This window comes from Cynoglossus semilaevis, chromosome 14, assembly GCF_000523025.1.
Source record: "Cynoglossus semilaevis isolate Cse_v1.0 chromosome 14, Cse_v1.0, whole genome shotgun sequence".
In the NCBI taxonomy this organism is placed as follows: Eukaryota; Metazoa; Chordata; class Actinopteri; order Pleuronectiformes; family Cynoglossidae; genus Cynoglossus; species Cynoglossus semilaevis.
In genome coordinates, this window is record NC_024320.1 from 20,156,164 (window position 1) to 20,168,133 (window position 11,970).

Genomic DNA, 11,970 nt, shown 5'->3' on the forward strand with positions numbered 1-11,970 from the left:
CTTATGTAATTAATACATTTTAATCTCATATATTTGGGATCCACCCACATTTGTATTAATTCAATTTATATTAATTTCACTGTTACGTGAGGAGAAGGCAGGAAGCAGGTTGGACCCAAATGCAGCACTAGGGAGAGTCTCTTCAGGTGTCGCTGGTGGTTTATTCACAGTGCCAAAACAACAACGGACAGGAATGAAGCATCGATTACAAGCGGGTTCTTCAGCAAACAGAGTGGAAGAGCGACAACAAAGTCTCAACCAAAACCAAAACAGACTACAGAACATAAACTCCTACAGCACATTCACAAACCACCATACAGAACAATGATCCCACAAACACAGCGTGAGGGAGAGAGGTATATATACCCAGGGTACCAGGTGACACGAGTGAGACTGATGACAGAGACACAGGTGTGTGTGATCACACTGATCACTCCACCCAGCAGACAAGACAGGACAGGGAAACGCAGACAGCCCTAATATTCACGACCTTTAAATAGTGTTGATAGCATAGTAGCAGCAATTCTTGTTTTCACCTGTCACCCAAATGTTCAACATAATATGAAATAGTTTAAACATACTAAATGGCATGCATTCCCAAAGAGACACACCTGAAGAAAAGACTGGCCGGGTTAATAAAGTCCAGGGCTCTGCTTTAAGATGTGTAGAAAAGTTAAAGCACGTTAAAACAGTTTGAAGTCAGAAACCTGCACCAGAAACATGCACCACACCTAACATTAAGTAAAAAATAATTTCCAAGTTCCAAAAAGCAATCCTACTCACTAAGTTTTCATATGTATTTGTCTTCAGGGGTTAATTTAAGAATATATTTTTTGAGTTTCCTTTCTACTGACTGAAACAGTTTACATCTGGTTGTAATACACCCAAAGCATTTGGAGCAATCCTACTCACTAAGTTTTCATATGCATTTGTCTTCTTTCCATATTAAAGAAAGTAAAAATTAAACATAGCCACTGATGAGGTTCATTCTATACTGGTGTATGTAGTATTTTTCTATGATAGTCCCATCCTAGATCTGATCTGTTTATAATGGTTATACACCAAGGATATGAACGTGTTAAAAAATGGAAAACTACCAACGCTTGATAAGCTTATTCTCTGGAAACCACACATCTCCTTCCCGTTATGTCCTTGACCTGCTCTACTTTTCAAAAATGTATTTTTGTTAGGAAATCAAATACACATCGTGGTGCTGCTGGAATAAAATAACTGTAATGCACTTGTCAATGTTAAATGTTCTTTAAAGGTTTATATTAGGGAACCCTGGCGAGGGCTCAGTTTATATTATGCTCTGTACTGCATGTTATGGTTTTGTTGTCTTCTTTACTAGTCCCAAAGTAACAACTTTAAGTTAGACTTAATATGTTGTGGTAGTTAAATTTTATTTAATATGCTTAATGTGTATGCAAACTATTACTGTGTCTTTTGGGGTTTGAAAACAAACCACGGCCATGCTCTGGCACTGAACCACTGGGTATGACTCAGGCCATCTGCTGTTTCTGCTGGTCTCATTAAGCTGCATTTTTATGCAGGCATAATTTTTAATGTAATGATACATATGTATAATATTTTGCCCTACTTTCTAATTCCATATTAATGCTTTCCAGCCTCAGTAACTGGACTATTCGTACTGTAGTTGTCAATGCCTTTCATTTATTATCCAGTCTACGCCAAGGTCAGGTTCACTGGAGTGGATTAGAAATCTTCTTAGCTTGTAGAGTATGATTACATTTGTATTCCCTCTTTCCATCCTCTGTATCTGCCCACAGCACTTCCATGATGGACGAAAGGCTCAGCAACACATCGAGACTTCATGGAAACAGCTGGAATCGGTGAGTGTGTTGTTGTCCTGTGTTCAGGACGACACGTCACCCACTGACATAAAATCAAACAAAACAAGATTAGGATTAATAAATGCTACGTACATTCCACCTGCAGTTTACATAATCTATTAAGGTATTTACTCACACCCCCCCCCCAAACCAGATGTGAAGGATAAATGGTAGACTTTCGACTTGATAAGAAATAAAAACTGTTATTTTTAAATTTTATTATAACTTTAAATTATCAGGTAGAGTGACAGATGTTCAGTGTTTCATCATAACCCAAACCTTATTATATCAGGAAGGTACACATAATGACACATAACTACAGTGGTTCCCAATCTATGGGCGGGACCCTTTTTACAATAGGGGGTAACAGCAAGGAAAATGAATTTCAATTTCAAGAGTTCCTTTACCTGTGCCACAGCAGCAAACTTGACTTCATATAATCAATGAGAATTCCTTTTTTTAAGGGATCACATTGTTTTAAATAAAGTTCTGTGGAAATGTGAAGTTGCTGCCCAGAAAGCTCCAGAAACATTGATGTATAGTGTAATTATTACGATGTTAGTGGGGATATATTCTGTGATAATTTATGTAACATGGATGATGAGCTAGGAATGTTGGAGCTAACAGCACTAGCCAAACATCTCTAATTTCTCAGTGATGTAAATCTAAATTGTCAAACCATTTCCCCAGACGCCGACAAATCCCTGGATACAACTAAATCATGAGTTGAGTTGAGGCTTAGAAGTGTCACTTTTATTTATGTTAGTAAAAGAGCTTAAAGAGAGATTGCACAGAGCACCACCTCTTATCTCTGCCTGGCCCCTTTGGTCTGTAGAGGAGCAGTGTGTGTGAGGGATGCATAACTGCCTTGTCCTGCAACTTCTCTGCATTCAATGATTCCTTTGTGTGTGAGGCAGATAGCCATAGTTCAGAGTGGACGCTGGCTCAACAAATCCTGATTGTTCGGTTAGAGGGGTCGAAAGAGGGTTGGAAGAATGCTTGTTTTTCTCAACACAAACGGGCACTATGAACATTTGTTTAATCTGCAGACTGTAGACTCGGACAGACCTGTGTGTGTCACTGACATGAACTAACCTCTTTCGCACACAATGCCCGGCTTGAAATGTGTGTGACGCCTGCATACACGTTATGACGTCCATTACGATGGTTCTTTAAAAGGTTAAACTTATCGAAATAAAGCCATATCGTGTGAATTCTGCCCCCATTGTTAAAGTCAGTTGAGGTTTTTAAAATGCATTGTTAAAGCCACATTGAATAGAAACCACTCCTAATATAAGCCAGGCCAGACAGTGCTGCTTTAATATATATTTATATATACATTGTCAATGTGTGATGTAAACAGGGACACTATCACCTCAACAACAGCAGTCTGTGGCATACTGGAGGAGAAAAGGGGGTATCGGATTGATATCGGTATTGACTATTACTCCCAAGTTATAGTATTGATATCAGACAACAAAAAAGTTGTGAGCCATCCCTAGTAAACAACAGAGTGACAGGGAGTTTTAAACAGGGAACCCCCTTCCAAAAGCGAGTGCTCCTTTATCAGAATATATATGGCTTGACTTGAACTACTGCCCAATCTTTACACACCTAAACACTGCATCAATGGCAGAGTATCAGCCATATCTGAGTATTTTGGGATTCAAGTTTTTTAGAAAATTGGAATACAAGCCACGTCTGTGAAATACAGTACTGTGGGGTCGTGTGTTTCACCTGCTCCATTTACTAATGGTTCAATTCCTCTTTTTGTTTTAGTGTAAAAGACGGTTTGAGCGGGACTGCAAAGAGGCAGACAGAGCACAGCAATACTTTGAGAGGATGGACGCTGACATCAACGTAACTAAGGCTGATGTGGAAAAGGTAGGTGTCGGTCCCACCAGTCACACAACCTCGTCTCAGACCCTTCCACTGCCAAAAACACGACTTCTGTTTTCCTTTGTTTTTACTGGTTTCTTTCCTGGGCCCTGACTCCTGACCCCACTGAGCCTGACAGGCAGTAGAGATAAGATGAGCATGACTTTGATGCTAACGCATGTGTTAAAAACCTGGCATTGTCCCAGCAGGGAAGTGGTCTGCTGCTAAACAAAGCAGATAACAGCCATGAGTTGGCGTTATCACCGTAGTGCAGCCCCTAAAGCCTGACCAGACTCTGTATGGGCCTTAGCAACAGGAGGCATCAGTAGTGTGTGTGTGTGTGTGTGTGTGTGGGATTATGTGGCTTCTGATTTTGCATACAGTTTATAGTTGGGTTTCCTCTCACTCAGTGAAAATACACTGTGTGTATTTTAGTATATTGCAGTTGGCATACTGTATCACCACATGAACACATCCCCCAACTTTTGCCATTCTAAGTGCTTGAAGATCAGAGCCCGCAGGTCCTGTAGTTGATGTCATTTCCTCTTGTCACAACTACTTTAAAGAGCCCACACAATTTTGGCCTTTAGTCCACACAGCCTCCTTTGCCTGCAAGGCATCATGGGACAGCAGCGCGTGGTCCTGCTGCTTCATCAGCTGTTGGTGCAGAGCTCAGACTCAGTTGACACAGTTCAGACCCGATTATCATGCAAATACAGTGTGGTATAAAGAGCCTCTCTGCACTCTGGACATACAGCCAGGGGGCTACAATGGACTTAGGCTAACACTGAATTCAAATCGGAAAAACCCATCACAGCTGCCACAAAAAAGTCACATAACAAGGCCAGCCTTGTCTCTGACTACAGACGCTTCATTTATCGATGCAGCTAATGGTCAAACATTAGATTTCTCCAAAAGGAAGAGAAACAAATCTGCATTTTCTTTGCTCCTCTTTACTGAGGCATTTTGTTTGTGTAACTTGACAGCATAAACAACTCCATTAATATGCTGGACGCTTCACTGAGCTCTGCACAACCAGAGCAGTCAGTTTGGGTCTGTTAAAGCCAGACTCCTGGTCATTATACCCTGTTACCCTTTTTCCAAGCAATAATGGAGATGCATTATTATCTTAAGCACTAAATATTTCTTTATTTCTAACTAACTATAGGGTTTATACAGTACAATTCCAGTGACGTTTGAACTCAGCTGTCTCAGAGCCCACATCTGATAATTTTTTTTTTTCACAGTCATCTCAGATTTACGTAATTCAATTTTTTAGTAATTAGGATAATATCAACAGGACACAATTGGGCGGAAGGGTGCTGTTATGACGTGTTCATTATATACACATGGCATTGCATGATGTTATGTCTGTCCATAATACGTTTAAAATCCTGATCCTGTTGCACTTCATTCATTCTGATTGACACAGCTCACTTGATTTTGCCTGGCGTTTGGCATCCTGTTGCCTTATTACAGCAGAGCTGCTGTATGATTAGTTGGAATCTTGTGGTTTTGCACCCCAGCTGGAGCAGACCTTAAAACTGTTCTCTCATCTCCACTGGCAAACACAATCCCTCAGTTTGTGGTTCAGAGACAAACCCACATCCCCACAAAGCCTGTTCCAGGTCTTTGTGGGACCAATGTCCTCCCTCACACACAAAGGCAAGCTCTCCCGATGCAGAGGCTCCTAATTGTTCCCAAGTGCTAGAAAAGACATTGTTATTCTGCACTGGTGTCCAAAACAGAATCACTAGCTAATATTTGGTTTGTTTACCCTGGTGCTTAAATGTTTGACTGACAAGTCATGGTGTCCACAAAGGAAGTGCATGTGTGACTAACTCTTCCTGGAAACAGCTAACAAACACCTTTTTTTGTTTGTGTGTCTGTGTTTTGATATGCATTTAATGCCATGCCCTGAAGAGAAGTTCCATTAAGGTAGGTCGAGTGGACAGAGAGTTTGTTCAATCAGTCTTTGGGATGGAACAATGTCTTCTGCTGAACACACTGTCACTGTGAGGTTTATCTGTGTAAGAAAATGACTGCAGCCGAGGGCAATGCTGTGGAAGATGTCAACTTTACACTTCAGTCTGTCTGTGTGCTTCATTCTCAGCTTTGCAGAAAAACGTTTCTAGGTATCGGTGACGTGCGATGCATTTATTGTACAGAGCTCAGAATATCAGGTAGTTTCTAGAATCTAGAAACTGACAACAGGAAGTGATGTGGTTGCAGTCACAGCAGCTCATTTGGTGGTTTCTTTGTGTTCTATCTTTGTGTTTGGTTACCATAGCAATGTCCTTTGCTCTTGTCAATTCACAAAAGATATACGTACACTTTGCACGTATGCACCTACACCAGCGCACACATAGCTCTGCATGACGACGGAGCTGTGTGGCAAACAGATTTTAAACTGCCGGACTTTCACATGAGCGTTTAAGGCTTCCTTCAGGTTTTAGTGTTGTGTTTGAGGCTGTGACTATTATTTTCCACTGAGGTATCATCTGTCAGCCCTCATGTGTCAGACACAATGTACCTTTGTGTCTGACAGCCCTGGCTCTGATGTCCTCTCCTTCTCCTACTACTGAATATCATTGATTACTTACCCATGTGTCTGAGTGTGAGAAACTGTGGCTGCAGATGTGTGTGAGCCCCGTTAATGTTTCCCTCAGATCAGGGCCCTTGTACTTCCTCTGCCCCCGCACAGTCATTTAGCTCCATTTGATTTGTACATGTGCAGACAGTGGAGCTGGCTGATAGCATTCCCAGGTCCAGGAGTTCACTATCTGGTTGGATAAACCATTGAAACCACTTCTTACATTTGGACAGCCCCCAGATCTAATGGAAAAGAGTAAACTGATACCCAACAAGTGTGCGAGCACATACTCACCAAATCCTGTGTCCGCACGCCTCACATGCTGTCTGGCTGAGATAATCTCATCTCCATCTGCTTGACATGGTCTGGTAATAAGCTGGTCCTGCTGCGTTTATGACTGCCTACCTTCTCTTTTCTTACACTGAACAAGCTCAGTGCAATCAACATTATCAGCATTAATGAGAGGTCAGGCTGGTCGAGCAGTGGCTGTCAAAAATCTGTTTTATGTTTGTTCTGGCTGACGTCCAGTTTGGTCCAAGGCCACGGCTGACGCTGCTGCTCAACGTGGGGTTCCACCTGTGGCTGCATCCACAAGCTCTGTGTGTGTATGTGTACACGGGCATGCATTAACACTCGAATGCTCAAGTATGTCAACCAAAATAGGTTTTACGCTCTGGCTGTGTGTGTGTGTGAGTGTTTTCTGTGTGTGTTTAATCTTCAGTCTGGTTGAGTCAGACATTGGGGAGATACGTACACTGAGGAGTGTAATTGCGATGTACTTGTTTGTTGTTTTTTGTCCAGGCACGACAACAAGCTCAGATGAGACAACAGATGGCTACTGACAGTAAGAACGATTACTCCTCCTACCTACAGAAGTTCAACCAGGAGCAGAATGACCATTACTACACTATTATCCCCAGCATATTTCAGGTAACACCCTCAGTTGGTAATCCTTGCAATACCAACACTACAATTTCAACATTCAAGTTTGTGCAGAACCACGCGAAAACTGTGATAACATTAAAAAGACGGCCATTAAAGTGCCTTATGTACTTCCATTTTCCTACTGCTTCCTGTTCTTTGCCGGAATCCAAAATAAAAATAATCTTTTAATGTTATGTGGATAACAAAGCCTAATTTTGAAAATACCTCCACATTGTAAAAACTGTAAGCCTAATTTTGAAAATACCTCCACATTTGAGTTAAACTGTGAACAAATGTTGTGTATTTCTGATACAAAAACTTTTTTTTTCCTTTAATTCGGTACTTCTGCTTTAAAGTTGTCCAGAAGAAATGAAGGCAGAGATAGTATAGAAGAGATTTACCAGGAGACGTGTCCGACCAGTTTGTGCTCCTAATCTAAGAGCTCAGTTAAAGACACTTTTATTCCAAATTCAACAATGTCTCAGTTTCATAGAATTTTAAATCTCTGGTTAAATCCTGTGTCCTTAACGTATGCCTTCCATAATGTTACTGTGTTCATGTAGAAACTTCAAGACATGGAGGAGACGAGAATCGAAAGGATAGCAGTCTGCATGAAGACCTTCTCAGACGTGGACAGACAAGTGCTGCCCATCGTGGGGAAATGTTTGGATGGCATGACAAAAGCTGCAGAGTCCATTGAGCCCAAGGCTGTGAGTAAACAAAATGAATGTTTATGGCCATGTACACATGCCATATGGGACCTATTATTCACTGAAATGTCAGTCACAACACACACATGACTGAATATGCTTCACTTGGGCAACATGTGTGCTGCATGGTTGGTCATCACTTTACACCAGGGATGGGTTTAAAAACATAACAACAATCCACCCGTAAACACCAGAGTGTAGCAGCAGGATCCTGAGGTGCAGCACTAAGAGGAGTCCAATCAAATGATTTAGTTAAGATTTTTAGAAACCAACAGGCAGAAAGCACATGTTGGATTTCCCCCCTGAGCTATTCTCGTGGTACTGCGTAGTCCCTGTTGAGTGGGGAATTCCACTGATTTAACAGAGAAAGTTCAGTTAACTTCACTGTTGTACTACTCTAAGATGACAGCTGCATAATGTCTTTAGTTGGTCTTCACATTCATGATGTAATCAGGTTCATCTCAGGTTGGGTTAGACCCTGGCCAATAACGAGAAGGTCTGTACTTTGTATTTCAAAGTGGAAGTTAATTTAAAGAGCCAAAACTGTATACCACAGACCAAGAACACAGACCATAGACCAAGACTATTCCATTATAAATTCACTTGGGACAGATTGTTTAACCAGAAAGTTCAGTTTGGCCAAACTTGGTTTAACTTTGGCCAAAACACCCTTCTTCCAGCACATTTCTCCCTAGGCTCCAGAGATAGCAATCCTCTGAAGCACAGCACAGGCTGGCTGCTATTTACAAGAGCTGAAGTCAGATTTCCGTACCACAAACACGAGGTTTTGAAAACAGCAGTTGACTTTAGATTAGTGCTTCTTCACTGATTCGTTTTTAGTGCCTATCTATGGGCCCACAGCACTAAGAGACAATTTACACTTTTAGTTGTTGCTGATGCTTTGTTGAGGATGGTTGATGAGGGGAGGGACAGGACATTATATTCTGTACATCCTGCACTGGCCCGTTCCCAAAGGATGAGTCTTTTATGATTCTCAGGTCATAGCTTTTGTTCTTTTCAGTCCATTAAACCTGAGGGAACAGTTTTAGATTTTAAGGACAAGGGTACAGCCACTTTCCAGCAGTGTTGGATAAAAGGTTTAAGCAGCAGTTAGTCAGACGGATGGAAAATAGTTCATTGTAAGTGTTTCATCTGAAAACTGTTGAAGTGATGCCATAATGATAACACTCTGGTAAGAGTTCCTTTAATCAGAGAATAAAAAGATTCAATCGTGTTTTATATGCAACAGATGATCCGAGCCAATCTCTCTGAGTAAATATTCCATTGGTGGGTTATTGGTCACATGGTGCTAGTTATTTAATATCTGCCTCCCGTGAAAAAAAAACCCCTATGAAGATAATCAAAGAGAAAAAAAATGAAAATAACTTAATATTGTGATATATAGAGATGTCACATGTTGGCTGCCTGCAGTTTGACATAAAACAAGATTAGCTACAGGCACCAGAGTGTTTTTATGTGTATGCATGTAAGTGTGTGTGTGTGTCAGCTCCAGGGAGATGACTCCAGCCTGTGACTATCTGCTGCAGTAAACAACAGCAGGGAACAGCACATCACATGCTTCTTTCTTCTGCCTCCAATCGTCTCACTGTCTCTAGTGTACAGATGGAACAGCAGCAAATCTTTGAACCCTCACCCCAAGTCTTACCAGACTCCCCTCACTCCCCCAACATTATCAGTGCAGATTCTGTAGGTCAACCGACACTGCACGTGATTAATGTACACCTTCCTGTCTCTGCCATGCTTGTGTCCTTGACCTTAGTTTTTGTCATCACTCCTTCATGGCAGATTGAGGTCTTTTCCTTTCTCTTACGTGTCCCACTACATGAATAATGGCTGGCTCCTTTATTCCTCAGTACGGTCCTCCACTGATATCAAGCAGAACACTGTTCAACAACAGAAAGCCAGGCAACTGTTAAGAATGGTGTATGAGAATCCTGTATGGCTGATGTGAGTTCTTGATAAAACCACTCTGTACTGGACCCTCCTGGATTGAAGTGTGGGTACTGCTATTACTGTGTATTGTGTTTCTACACGGTCATAGTGTGACTGCATACACCGGAAACTGTGTCTAAGACAAATACAATTTCTGTGACATCCCTAGTGCTCAGTCTTATTCTCCAGGCCTGCTGATAAACATAAAAACACATTTAAACATTTACTGCTTTAAAAAAAAAAATCCCTAAAAATGTAGCAGTTGTTTATTTTTTTCTTTCCCCAACAGGACTCAAAACAGGTGGTGGAGTCCTATAAGTCTGGGTTTGAGCCTCCAGGTGATGTTGAGTTTGAGGACTATGGTCAGGCCATGAAACGCACGGCCTCAGACACCAGCTTGACCAACTCCAAAGAGAGCAAAGAGAAGCCTTCTGGGAAAAGCAAGGGAAAACTGTGGCCTTTCATTAAGAACAAGAACAAGGTAACGTGACTGCACACTCGACTAAGAGTTACGATCACATATTAATGGACTGCAGCGCCTCACTGGCTGTAGTCACTTACTCTTGTACTTGGGGAACATTTTTAAAGGGTGGGTCAAAGGGCAGCTGAGATCCGTTTGATTCATTTATACTGGTTTTTTTTTTCTTCTTGTGATACACTGGCTGTGAAAATGAAAGTGCTGCTCTGTTTCTATTGTTATGCCTTGACTTTCATTGACTTCTATAAGTTGAATAATTTTTTTAGTAGTTCTCTGTTAGCATTGCCATTTCTGTTGTTATTATTTGCCCACCCCCCCTTCTTCTCCTCCCTGGCAATCACCCTTGACCAAACGTGGAGCCACCTTTTTGTAACACACACTAATGCATTTTTCCCCTCAATCAGTGGACGAACTCATCTGGCAGATATTAACCAGGTCAAAAGGTCTAAACAAATCTCTATCACTGTTTTTTTCCACTGACTGTTGACGTGCCTCGGTTTGCCTACTTCAGTTTCCTGCTTCTCAACAGCAAAAGTGATCTGTAACCGCCTCATGGGCTGGACTTACTCTCAGCACTGAATTAGGGCAGAGCATGAGTGAGTAACAGGGTGTGTGTGTGCGCGCGCGAAGGAAGGGGAAGGAAGAAACAAGTGTTCAACCGGAAAAGAGAAACCACAGCACACACAGACACTGAGGTTTAAATGGTGCATCTTAGAACAAGTGGGAGTCATGATGATGCACACAGATACACGTATTCATGTATATTTCATACAAAGTCAATACATTAGAGAATGAAGATCCATTATTGTGAATGAGGGTCATAGGTCATGACTCTCTGGGCTGTGCATGTGCCGTGAGTGGCATCTTCCAATTTGTCACTGCTACAATCTCTAACTCTGTCTCAAATGACACGGTCAAACATTTAAGGACATTTGTCACTGCTACAATCTCTAACTCTTAAAATGTCTCAAATGACACGGTCAAACATTTCAGGAGATAAATAATTGCTATATTTCTTTAATGTTGATTTTGATGATTTGAAACTGATCGTCTGGTTTTTCTAGGGAACTTGTTTGTCTTAGATGGTATTTACAAAGACAGGAAAGGAAAGAGGGGAAAAAAAGGGACTGACTAAAAACAGGAGCCTGCATGCGCTTTGAACAAATCTCATTTTGCTTTTTGCTTTGTTGCAGTCGCTTGCTTTAACACTACACTATTGACTTCGCCGACCCACTGGGTTGATTCTCCTCTTCAACTGTTTGTTTTGTTTTCTTATTTTTACATTTTGTTATGTTTTAATCCACTAGATTTGTTGTTTCTTCAGTTCTCTTTTAACTTCTGTTGGGGTTTTCGGTTGTGTGATTATTTATTAGGCGGCTTATTTATTTCGTTTTGTGTTCCCTTCTTCTCTTCCTCCTATTTGTCCTTATTCGTTGGTTTCTCGCCCCCTATTTTTCTACTTGTGTTCTTCCATGTTTTTCTTCCCTATTTTTATCGGCTCCCTATCTTACTGGTAGCTTATGTCCCTGTTAACGTCCCCCCCCCAGCCCCCCCCCCGCCCCCCCCCCTACACCCCGCCCT

General features: G+C 41.5%; 1 protein-coding gene and 1 long non-coding RNA gene across 22 annotated transcripts in view; one reads left to right on the forward strand and one right to left on the reverse strand.

Annotated features, from left to right (window-relative positions):
• fnbp1b (formin binding protein 1b) overlaps window positions 1-11,970 on the forward strand; it is a 53,732-nt gene that overhangs the window by 25,984 nt on the left and 15,778 nt on the right. For 11 of the 21 annotated variants that reach the window (XM_025062651.1, XM_025062655.1, XM_025062657.1 and 8 more), the window contains exons 5-9: window positions 1,791-1,853; window positions 3,633-3,737; window positions 7,126-7,254; window positions 7,812-7,958; window positions 10,201-10,392. In XM_025062651.1, the coding sequence (XP_024918419.1) occupies window positions 1,791-1,853; window positions 3,633-3,737; window positions 7,126-7,254; window positions 7,812-7,958; window positions 10,201-10,392 (636 nt within the window). Of the gene's footprint in view, window positions 1-1,790; window positions 1,854-3,632; window positions 3,738-7,125; window positions 7,255-7,811; window positions 7,959-10,200; window positions 10,393-11,906; window positions 11,935-11,970 lie in introns of all 21 variants that reach the window. The other 10 variants (XM_025062648.1, XM_025062643.1, XM_025062652.1 and 7 more) reach the window with 1 other exon arrangement.
• The window catches only part of LOC103390054 (uncharacterized), a 16,101-nt gene continuing 5,784 nt past the window's right edge, over window positions 1,654-11,970 (reverse strand). The window contains exon 2 of the long non-coding RNA XR_522648.3: window positions 1,654-1,896. This is a non-coding gene — a long non-coding RNA (uncharacterized LOC103390054). The remainder of the gene's footprint in view (window positions 1,897-11,970) is intronic.